This window comes from Sardina pilchardus, chromosome 21 (assembly GCF_963854185.1).
Source record: "Sardina pilchardus chromosome 21, fSarPil1.1, whole genome shotgun sequence".
Taxonomy (NCBI): Eukaryota; Metazoa; Chordata; class Actinopteri; order Clupeiformes; family Clupeidae; genus Sardina; species Sardina pilchardus.
The window spans coordinates 12,980,041-12,991,969 of NC_085014.1; the positions used below are offsets into that span (position 1 = coordinate 12,980,041).

The 11,929-nt window shown below is 43.9% G+C and overlaps 1 protein-coding gene across 1 annotated transcript; it reads left to right on the top strand.

The window, feature by feature from the left end:
* The first annotated feature begins 5,835 nt into the window (after window positions 1-5,835).
* On the top strand, window positions 5,836-9,485 carry drd1a (dopamine receptor D1a). Its single transcript, XM_062524874.1, has 3 exons — window positions 5,836-6,332; window positions 6,420-6,947; window positions 9,458-9,485. Exons 1-3 carry the CDS (start codon window positions 5,836-5,838, stop codon window positions 9,483-9,485), a joined length of 1,053 nt encoding a protein of 350 aa, XP_062380858.1.
* The last annotated feature ends 2,444 nt before the right edge of the window (window positions 9,486-11,929 follow it).

Sequence of the window (11,929 nt, forward strand, 5' to 3'; positions counted from 1 at the left end):
AATGTTTTCGCGAGGATCTGCTTGGACTGGAGAGGCACACTACCGGTGAGATTTCATGCACCAAAAATGCTTCATACTTTGAGGAAAACAGCTTGGATTTGGCGCACGTCAACATGTTGGTGACGCTGCGTAAAAACGAAGCAAGGCACCTCTTTGTATAATATCCAGTAACAAAGTAGTACTAATCAGATTAAGTGTCAATTGAGGATATGGATCATATAAGATAGAAGACGATAGAAGTTTTGTGAAATTCTTTCAAGGATCCTCTTCCAATTTAACAGTATTTGACGTTTGGCTATAAGGGCAGCAAATGCGATAACATAGCTTGATAGCTGGTACATTTTCCTATGATGGAAGACACACCAAAGATAGCAACCAGGGGACACAGAGTTAGAGTAATGTTAAAAAACTTCAGAGAGGTTATCAAAAACACATGTTCAGAGAGAGCGTCGCTTTGTACAAGAGAGTCGTGTATGGTCTGCTGGGGATTGAGAACACCTGATACAGAAATCATCTGAACCAGGGAATATTTTTTTTTCAGACTGGCTGCGGTGTAGTGACCTCTAAAAAACACTCTGAATTGAATAGCAACCAGACGTTAATTTCCTCGTATTTGAAAAAATGCCCAAATCCGTTCATTGGGTGCCACGGATGTCTATCAAATGCGTCTGTGCATAGCTCATCATGGTCTTGCTTTCCCACATGTTCTGTGATTGGTCCCCTATCTCAGTCAAAAATGAGGGCGGTAGTTTCCTTACTGCCTTATGCCATGAATGAAATCACTGCGCAAGGCATGGGAACACCCAGGCTATAAGACTCATATGAGCACATATAAAAAGTAGAGTTGATCCTTTGCGAAACTCTTTTTCCCCTAAGCTCTGAGAGGAGAAGGTTGAGATGAGAAGATCATAGATTAAAGAATGCGATATTGAGGAGGACATTATGTTTTCTACTTAAGTCTCTTTTTTTCAGGCAATTTAGGAAATAATGTAAACTGAGTTTGTGCGAAAGTACCCAAATGGACTGTGTTTTGACATATCAAATTGATAACTGGATTAGCAAAACTCCCAAAGGACATATCTAAATACAGGTCACAAAAAGAGACAAGGCCCGTCTGCTTCCAGAGTGAAAACGTTGCCTTTTGGTGTTTTAAGTGCCCAATGTTGTCTTCCAAGCAGCGCTGCATGAGGGTTAGGCAAGTGTTGGTATGGTTAGGGTTAGGTGCCTTGAAGTCGATGGTCGCAGCGCAGGACATGTGTTCTCTGATATTAACATAGCGAAGGCTGAGAACCAAAGGGGCGTAAGTGACATTTCACCAACTTTACAGGAGAGCCAAAACAAATCTAACTGCTTCTATATGTTCACAGTTAAAGACCGTTGGTTTTTGTTCAATAACGTTATATTTATAAATATTCTACTTCTATAATTTTATCAGTTACTTTGACCAAAATATCACTTATACGCCCCTTTGGTTCTCAGCCCTCGACAGTATATATTGAAATTTGATTTATAAAAAATAAACTCAATTCCAATTTTACAAGCCCAAAGCAGAGGGGAATTTTGAAAGCAGAAAGGGATTTTAGAATTATCGGATTTTAGAATGATCGTCTATCATAGGGCCCACATTTTTAGCAGTGCCCTGCATGTATCTGCTCAAGGTTTCTTCCCACTACATTTTCTCTGTCTCCAGTCATCTTACGTAATACTTGTTCTCAGGATATCAGCTTCAGGTAAGGTGCCTGTATATAATAGTGCCTTGAGACACATTCATATATTATGGTGATACTGTAATATATCTATTCATTTAATTCAATTTAATTATAGGCTACAGGGATTCCAGAGAAGTTAGACAATTCTCCAGCAACTGACCGCCACTCCTTCACTCTGAAGCTGTCAGTCTGCGATGAGTGTGTGTGTGTGTGTGTGTGTGTGCGTGCGTGCGTGCATGTGTGTGTGTGTGTGCTTTGAAGGAGTGATTTATGAGCTGCTGCTGCTGTCTGTCTGTGAACCCTGTCACAGGCTGTTGTGTCTTTGATGCTTTCTTTTAAAGCGACTACATTTATCATCCCAGCAGCCACGGTGGTGAAACACCACGGCATTTCTACAGCAACCAACCTTTGTCAATAACAAAAATCAAAAACACACAAATGAACAGAGAAACATAAAGTACATGCGACAAAAACGCTGTTTATAAGGACAAAACTGTGCTCGAACCCTAACCATTCAATTCTGTTGAATCAGAGAAGTGTCTTCTTGTTGTGCAATCCACTCTTATGAAACTGAGATACCACCATTGATCCCTTCCTGTTGATGGAGTTGCTTTTTAAGGAGCACTACACGATGCTTTGCATGTCTGGAAGCAATCAACAGGAGACTACAACATATTGACCCTGCTATGGATAAAACCTGGTGGTGTAAATACAACACAAGTGTATTATTAGAGGCGTGTCCAAACGCCAAGGGCTTTCTAAAGGACATGTGACAGCAATCTTAAGGAAGACATAGCTTATGTCTTTTCTCCTATAGAGAGCCTGACCTCATTATGTCACAGGATGCTAGGGCAGGTATGCTTTTACCGTTTAGCCACAGGTAGTATAACATCACTGATAACATGGCTGTCTGTCAGCGCTGTCCCTTCCATGTGACCTGAAAACCAATCCTCCTGTATAACACCATCATATTATCTCTTTACATTTAATAAAACACATTTGTGTATGTGTGTCTGTGTATCTTTTTTTATATAAAATTATCCCTGTGTTATTCTACCATTATGGTCATGTAAAACACCTACTTTTCCTCGTAAATGGAGGAAAGACTGGTTCATGTTTATCTCTTTATGTCTATGGAACTGGGCATTTGTTATTTTGTTACCCCTGTATTGTTCTACCATCATGGTCCAGCTTTAATAAAAGCCCAATTACAGCACAAAAGGACATGGCTACAAGACAAATGAAGAAAAATGGCTTCATAAGTTCATGAATGCATTTTGCCCATATCTAATTAGTCGCCTATTTATAGCAGTATAATGGGCTTTAAGACTAGTTCAGTGGCATACTGAAGGATCATATGGGGGGGATGCGCATGGCCTTAGGGGCTGCCATCAGAACACATTGGCTTTTATTTGCTGACCGTGATGTCCTCAGCTTTCTTGCTGACCTCTGTTATGTGGTCTCTTGCTGTGTGTGGACATAATATCGGCCATCCAGCAACCATTTTTATCTGGTCCTATCTCAGTACAGTATGTCCACAATCTTGACTAAATTCAGCATGGGAAATAAATGGTGCATCAGACAGCATTGGTGAGGTTTCAGACTGGTCATAGCTGGTCTAACTTTATATTTATTTTTAGATGATTTTCTGCCATCAGAAAAAAAAAAAATGCCAGCAGGAGTTTCTGACACACTTCAATGTATTCTCTCTAAATATACAGTATGCCCTTTATGTCTTGTAAATTAGGCCTACTCCAAATGACTAGGAGGTGACTAAGAACCCATAGTGATGATAATTATGTAAGACTATAAGACCCCTCATGGCAATTTTATCACTTGCTGGGTATGTACTGTAAGTCAAACATTTGCAGTAGCGGTTGGTATTTACTTGCCTGGCACAGGCGAACATATTATGATTGCTTAAATAGAATTAAATGTTGCAGGTGTAAAAACATAACAACCATGGCACAGTTAAATGTGCAATTCAACACAAGCCTAATTGAATTGTTCTCCAGGTGAAAAATTATTATTCTAGCCTCTGTGTGACTAAAAAGCCGTTCCCAATTTAGGCGGATAGGTTATTTGTTTTCCTTAGCAGAACAGGACAGAATCCATTGGGGAAATCAAACATTTATTTCCATCTCAACGAAAATGTTCCGTTGATGACTTTGAGGGAGACGTGAACATCATTCATAAGTTATATGTAAACAGACGGCGCTCTCACACAGAGGATGAAGTGCGTTGTCGCTCTGCTGCCTCTTTCGAGCTGGCAGACTTATTTCCTCCCTATAAGAACAGCGACGCAAACTCCTGAATCATCATTTATATCACCCATTGTGCACAGGTGCAGCACCGAGGCAAAACTGCACAAGCAAGCAGGGTCATGTCGCCATCGTGGAACGATGTGATGATTACATTAAAACCTTTACAGTTTTATTTCATTGTATCATTTTTAATTTATTACAATATCACATTACATTGCAATTACAGTTACCTATCAATTTAATTACATTTGGACAGTAACAACAAACGCAGCCCTCAGGATCAAACAGGTTATTTGGTCGGTTGCTTCTCTGTCCCTTAGCTACCCACCACCAGGATAACGTTTACACGTCTAAAAAGAGTGTGTCGAATCTAAACAAAGCTAATAGATAATAGTGCTCGATAAAATCAAGTGCACAGAAGTCCCTTAATAGGTTGTCTCGGAGTCTGCGTGGAGGAAACTCATTACCAGCTTTACGCACCATTGCTGAAGCCTCTAATATCCCCAATAGCCATTAGATGGCCCCACTTTCAAAAAGTCTAATGTCTTGACAATGACTTGACAATATCAAACAATATCAAAAGAATACGCTATTTGATGCAATTGTGGCCTTAAAGGATAAAGGGCATTGCAATGTACGCTATCGCTATCTAAACATTACTCACTTGTCTCGTCCACAATTTCAGCGCACTGACTACATTCAGTGGTGACCTAAACAACCGACCAACTTTGAGAATTAATAAAACACACTCGTGCATGCCTTGTTCTTCACCTAAACGTTGCTGCTGAGAGCTTACACTCATGCACTCAAGACTATGGGGCGGAGTTTACCTAAGACCATAACAGTAAGTTAATGCTAGTGCGGAGTGGGGGGGGGGGGGGGGCACAGACATCAGTTCATGACTGTGCGAGTGATGCGCTCTTTGGGACTCATAAGAACCTCCGTGAAACGGTGTCGTACATCTCTAGAGGACGTTGGAAGGATCCGGTGCATTTAATCCTTGCATGTCGTTCAACTCCAAAAAACTGCACGCATCACGGGGGTCATTACGCACGTATTAGTCCATTTACCAGAGCTCTCTTTCGCCGCTCTCAAATAGATTTTCACTCCGGGAGGCTAGTACAGGGCTTTCACTCAATCACTAGTCCCTTTTGACATTTCAACTGAGCGGACTTGAAACGTGTCTTCCCGATGTAGCCAAGACTAAATCCAAAGGACGAAAGTAATCATATCACGGAAACAAAAATGCGTTTCAACGGAGGACACACTGGAAATCTTTATGGCGCTGTCCAAGAATGGCATTACATCGTCAACTATATAGAGGCGTAAGTATCTTGAGATCTAACCTAAGATAATTATGTTTAATGGACAATGATAAATATAATACCAAGCACCATGAGCTTGATTAATGCTATATGACATATAAAACTCCACAGGCTTGCACTCGAGATATTCTACACAAATGTTTAATGTGGATATTTTATTTGTCTACTGCTTGGACTGAGGCTGTGATTGATATGTTTTACCGTTCTAGGCTACTCTTGTTGAGTACATTTAATATTAAAAATACGTCTCCTGGTTAGCAGCTTATTAAAGATGCTGATTGATTTGTATAATTGCATTAACAATCCCATTTTATTTCCCTTTTACCTGTTACTGAACTATCATATAAATGTACAGTACTGCCCTGTATTTACTGTATAAAAGACAATATATGGTCCTTAGCACTTTTCTGACAAGATAGTTCCTGAGAAAACAAAAAGCAAAATAAAAACAGCTGTCCCTTCCTATTGTCACTTTTTTTTCCAGTGGAAATCTGCTTTTCACAATGAGCTGATATCTTGCCTCACAACCATAAGAAGATGGATGTGAACCTGACGACTGTGGTGGACAGCGGGTATCTGGAAGCTGACCCCTCCACACGCGTCCTGACCGGATGCTTCCTTTCCCTGCTCATACTGTCCACGCTGCTGGGCAACACTCTGGTATGTGCCGCCGTCACCAAATTCCGCCACCTTCGCTCCAAGGTCACCAACTTCTTCGTCATCTCGCTGGCCGTGTCAGACCTGCTCGTGGCCGTGCTCGTGATGCCCTGGAAGGCCGTGACGGAGATCGCCGGCTTCTGGCCGTTCGGCGCCTTTTGCGACGTGTGGGTGGCCTTTGACATCATGTGCTCCACGGCGTCCATCTTGAATCTCTGCGTCATCAGCGTGGACCGCTACTGGGCCATCTCCAGCCCTTTCCGCTACGAGAGGAAGATGACGCCGCGTGTGGCCTTCATCATGATCAGCGCCGCCTGGACGCTGTCGGTCCTCATCTCCTTCATCCCCGTCCAGCTCAACTGGCACAAGGCGGCTCAGCATCCTCATTATCATCTGCAGAGGGACCAGTCCCCTGCCAGCTCCCTGTCCGAGGCAGCGGCGGTGGCCAACGGCTCCCTCGGGAGGCCTCTGGCGGGCGTGAACTGTGACTCCAGCCTCAACCGGACGTACGCCATCTCCTCCTCGCTGATCAGCTTCTACATCCCCGTGGCCGTCATGATCGCCACGTACACGCAGATCTACCGCATCGCCCAGAAGCAGATCCGCCGCATCTCGGCGCTCGAGCGCGCCGCCGAGAGCGCCAAGAACCGCCACAACAGCATGGGCGGCAACTCCACCGCCGAGTCCGAGAGCTCACTCAAGCTCTCGTTCAAGCGCGAGACCAAGGTCCTCAAGACCCTCTCCATCATCATGGGGGTGTTTGTGTGCTGCTGGCTGCCCTTCTTCGTCCTGAACTGCATGGTGCCCTTTTGCCAGCGCGAGGCGGGCGGTGGAGGAGGCCGAGGCGGACGGATGGACTTCCCCTGCATCAGCTCGACGACCTTCGACATCTTCGTGTGGTTCGGCTGGGCCAACTCCTCGCTCAACCCCATCATCTACGCCTTCAACGCCGACTTCCGCAAGGCCTTCGCTATCCTCCTGGGCTGCCAGAGGCTCTGCCCTGGCAATGGAGGTGTGGAGACGGCCAGCCTGAACAAGACCTGAAGGGCCAGCTGCTATCCACGCCGCCGCCACCTTCACCACCACCACAACAACAACAACAACAACAACAATCACCACAACAACCCGCCCGCCCCCTCTCCCCTTCTGTCAGTGCACCCTCACTCCATCCACTCTGCACTCTCTGAGGGCACGGAGGACATTTCCAAAGAGCGTAACATGACCTAGTTTCAGGCCAAGCCATGCTCTGGCTAGCCACAGATATTCGGAATACTATTCCAAGAAGAGGAGGGAGAAACAAACAACTCCTGGCGGCTCTTGGTGACTTGGATCATGTTGCTGATGGTACTTTGCAGAGGATAATCCCCCTGATTCGGAAACAAGTATCACACGGGAGGGAGGCTGTAAGGTCTGACAAGCATAGCAAGCAGAAGGCCTGGTATAATCAGAGTGTACAAACAAATCAGACAGTTCATCTGTGACCTCGGCTAGAGTCTTTATTTTTGTTTGTTTATTTTTTTTATATATCTAAATACTTCATACATCACAAGGGACCTTAATGTGGATGTTTGATTTCTGTAGAATGTTTTTTCACAGCAGGCACTTTATAGCATACATGAAAAGTAATCTGCAAAATGTAATCAGCTGTTTGTGTATGTGTACATCCCTATTGGATCGTAAAAAGCCTTGTCGTGGGCCATTGCTTAACGTCATGTTAACATGCAAGTCGTAGCTTCGCCATTTAACTTGCAGATCATGTCCATTCTCCTTGATTACGGTCATTTGTGCTGCACTGAAGGGAGCAGAAATGAACAGAAGCAGCAACCAATTTCTCATTCCATGCATTTCTAAAATACCACAATTTGACCAATGAAGTGGGGATAGGGGGTGGGTGGATTTAATTAAGCTGACTCCAGATTAACCTTTCATTGCCTATTTTGTCCCAAGATGACCATGTTATCTGCCTTCTGCCTTGTACATGAGCTGCTTGTCTCTCATTTCTAAATTCATGGGAGCCATTTTCTTTTTTTTTTTCCAAAACAAGCAGCCAGGTGGTCTGTTATTCAACAGGCTATCTTGCGATTGCTCCCTCATCCACCCCCATCGCCACCGAGAGCATCACTCTCTGTTGTCCGTGCCATCATCTTTTTCCATTACTTCAGGTGGAAAACAAACATCCAGCACCATTAAACAGTTGGCCAGGACACCATACAAAGCTGTAGTGGGGAGTTAGGGAGTGGAATAATACCTCTGCAGGAGGATCTATTGCTGCCATGGTGATCATTAAGATTCTGATGATCATATCCAGACGTGTAATTGATTGTAATTGTAATGGAGTCTCTCTTTTTTTTCAACTCTTTTGCATCCTTGGCAAACAAGACATTGGTGCGATATATTCAAGGATGTTTCTGTTTAATAATTGTATGATATTGAAATGTGGGTTGGCAGAGTTGTACTGTAGAAACAGTAATTGTGGTGCAGATGTCTAAGTGCGATGTAGTTCTGTTTAGTGCTGCTACCTCCGGCTCCGGAGGAGGATTTCTCACAGAAAAATCAACCACATCGTCCGTAATCAAGGATCTTGTGTGCAATGGAGTCCCTACTATCAAACCAACAGAAATATCCTCATTCAAATATTTTCATCTTCATTGATGGACTTTGACTCTATGTGGATGAATGTGTCTATACGCTTCTGCTGAATAAATGTTTGTATGAGTGTACTTGCTTTTAGTTTCTGTTTGTGTGCTGTGTATGTCCTGCTCTCCCAGTGGTCTTTTCGTTCTCCCATGCTCCCAGCTTGACAGAAAAGATTAATGACGATACATTCGCCATCTGACAGTGACACAGATCTCCTCTACACAGTGTTTGTCAAATCCACATTTCCAACTCGTAAAGTGTTTTAAATCTCAAAAAAAAAAAAAAATCTGCGAAGAGAAAAAAAAAAGCCAGGAAATAAATGGCAGGAAAATGTGGAACAAAAAGGAAAAATGTGTGCACGAAGGACCCCCCCCCCCCCTTTTGTTTGTTTATTTTTTTCTGTTTGTTTGTTTGTTTGTTTCATCTAGCAGCTTGACACTCAGTGGGTCTGATGCAAGGCAAGAGATAATAAGGAGAGGTAGAATTGTACACACATCTAAGGGCTCTGTGAATTTAGTGTCTTCGGTGGCTCTGCACCGAAGGGACAGCCGGGAGCATCTCGGGTTGAGCAGAGTCTGCCACAGAGGATTGTGGGACAAAGGGTATGACAAGAGCTTCCCCACTGACCACAAAGCAACACCCTTTGTCTTTTTTCCCCTTCACCTGTATTTTTATTGGCGTTGAAATAGTGGCATAAAGAAAGAGATGGATGCAGTTTAAAAAAAAAAAAAAAAAAGCTTCAGTCTTCAGAAGTCATGGAAGTCAAATCTATACTGTGTCAGGAGGAATCAATCACGGCTGGTTCCTGGAGAGCTTTTTTTGTTTTGTTTTGTCAAGACGTTGAGGTTAATGACTTGATTTTAAGCCCTGTGGAAATCATTTCCTCAAATTAGACATGCGTAACCAGTCACTGCAAAGACAGCTCGGAGCTAAACATCACACCACAGGCTCTCACGACTACTCCTACCCCTAATAAACAACATGTTGTTATTGGACAGGTGTATGTCAGGCAAAAATGGCTGCGCAAAAAACAAAAACACAGATTTGGGAGAAGACTATTCTTAGGCTTTATTTACTCACACAGTGCGTTATTTATTTTATTTATGAGCCATATCCTGGCCACATGTGGCCTAGGGTAGGGTCCGCTGCCGCTTGAACTCCATTTAAACCCAATCTGTGACGGAAGAGCAGCCAAGTGTTTCGCTTAATTGTAATTCAGAATCATTAAATATGTATAATAAACAACTGTTACGGTGCTACCACTAATGCATTTTTAATGGCTCACATGAAATTGCCATGGCAGTTTCATTATTTAAAAAAAATGACTGGGTAGTGTCTTCACCGAAGCAAACGTGCATCAGGTCCAACGCATATTGACTGAGACATGTGCAACATCGTGGGCTCATATCGAAACTCCTGCTATCTCCTGCTCCTCCAGCAAGCCTGAGATGCTTCCAATCTCTAAGCACCCCACTATGAGACTACACAGCCTATAGTACTGACGAGGGCCATTTCATTCACTGAACACTTGTTTGTGTCAGATATTTCCATCCCTTTCCCTTCCTGTCTTCCACTTCCTGACAATAGGCTACATGCAGGAAATGCTCTCTGTACGCTCGTTTGTTTCCGGTGGAGCCAGGTGTGTTTGAGCCTGCCGCTATTGGTAATGCAATTAGTGTCTACACGGACCCGGTTGGATGCTGCACCTGGGAATCAGCACGTTGCGACAAAGAAAGATTTATATGTGTTGAAATTGTTATTATTAGTTGAACAAGATATTCAGTGTCAGAGTGGAAGATTTAACTAGCATAATATAACAGAAGATGCCGTTACAACAGTTTAATTTCCACCGGAAATAAACGAGTGTACTGGAAGAGCCTTTTGTGCACCTAGTCTATTGGCATACTGTATCAGCGAGGTGTACCCCCCCTTTATCCCCAACCCCCCCACAAACACACCCCACACTCGCGTCACCCCCATGGAGACACTGTACGCCCACAAGGCAGGCGGTGTTGAAGGGCAATGACACCAATTCCCTGCTAAGAAGAATCACAGTGGCCATCAGACAAACTTCCTCACTAATCCAGCCTAATCCGAGCCCCCTCCTCCCACACTTCTATTCACATCAGACCCAACTGCTCTTTGGTCCTCTCACAAACCCCAAGGAGGCCTTCAGAAGGATTAAAAAAAGAAATCCCCTTTGACAAAACATAAAAACTAAATTATTCACAAGCTGCTCAGAGATAGGATAAAACAACAAAATGACATGCGTGCAACTGAGAGGATTGTCAGACACTCATGCATAGAGAAAGTAGAAGAGGATGAAAAAAAATTGAGGCTGACAACTAAATAAGAACGATCTTGACATTTATCACAGTCAACGGATTGGGTAGCAAGCATATTTTTTGTGCAATCCTCGAAAATCATGGCATAGCTTTAGTGAAATCATACGCCTTGTCACCACATAAAAAAATCTGCCAAAGATAAAAAAATAAAATAAAAAGTCAGCCTCATGTCATCTATCATCTACACAAAGTACAGTCATTTCAACAAAGACATTTTATCTGGCACTATTTGGCACTAAATTTGCCATTTGGGACCTCCCCAAACCCACCCCATGTTTACAGCACGGGTTGAGTAGCAAGAACACGCGTGGGGAGACTTTAAGTTGGATGCTGATGGATTGGCCCTTTCAGAAGCAGTAATCTTCCGCTCGTTGAAGGGCGGCGCTCACGGAGGCCGTGTCAGGCCGGAGTGGTAAGCATGCTAATGCTCTGCCCTTTGGGCTCGTCTCGGAAGTGGTGGCTGTCCAATCTGACCGATCTCATCACGTCAGTGTCTCTCGCAGACAGATGCCCTCGATCAACTGAGGAAGGGAAAAATATTTTTCTTTTTTAAAAAAGGAGAAGGGGTTTGCTTTTGTGGAGGGGGGCGGGGGGGGGGGTGGATATGAAGGGTGGGGGACTTTTTTGATATATATTACTTTGGTGTCATCCTTGCCAAATAGGTGATGGATGCTAAAACAATACACAGGTACAATTTGAAACTTGCCTCGAAGTAACGCCAGCGACAAGTTCCACGCCACATGTGTGGCGCTCCAAGCAGAAGGCATGCCTTGGAACGTAACGGTGGACGGATGCTCGCTGCCACGATGACATTTGCCACTGCAAAAGAAGCGTGCTGGACCCGCCTTGGAGGACTCGGTGAGAGAACGACGACAACTCAGACACACACCTGGGTTCCAGTCTCCATGGATGCGTCACCACATGCACTCGCCACCGAGATGGAGACGATGGACCGAATACGACCTCTTGACACCTATCAGCTCACCTTAAGG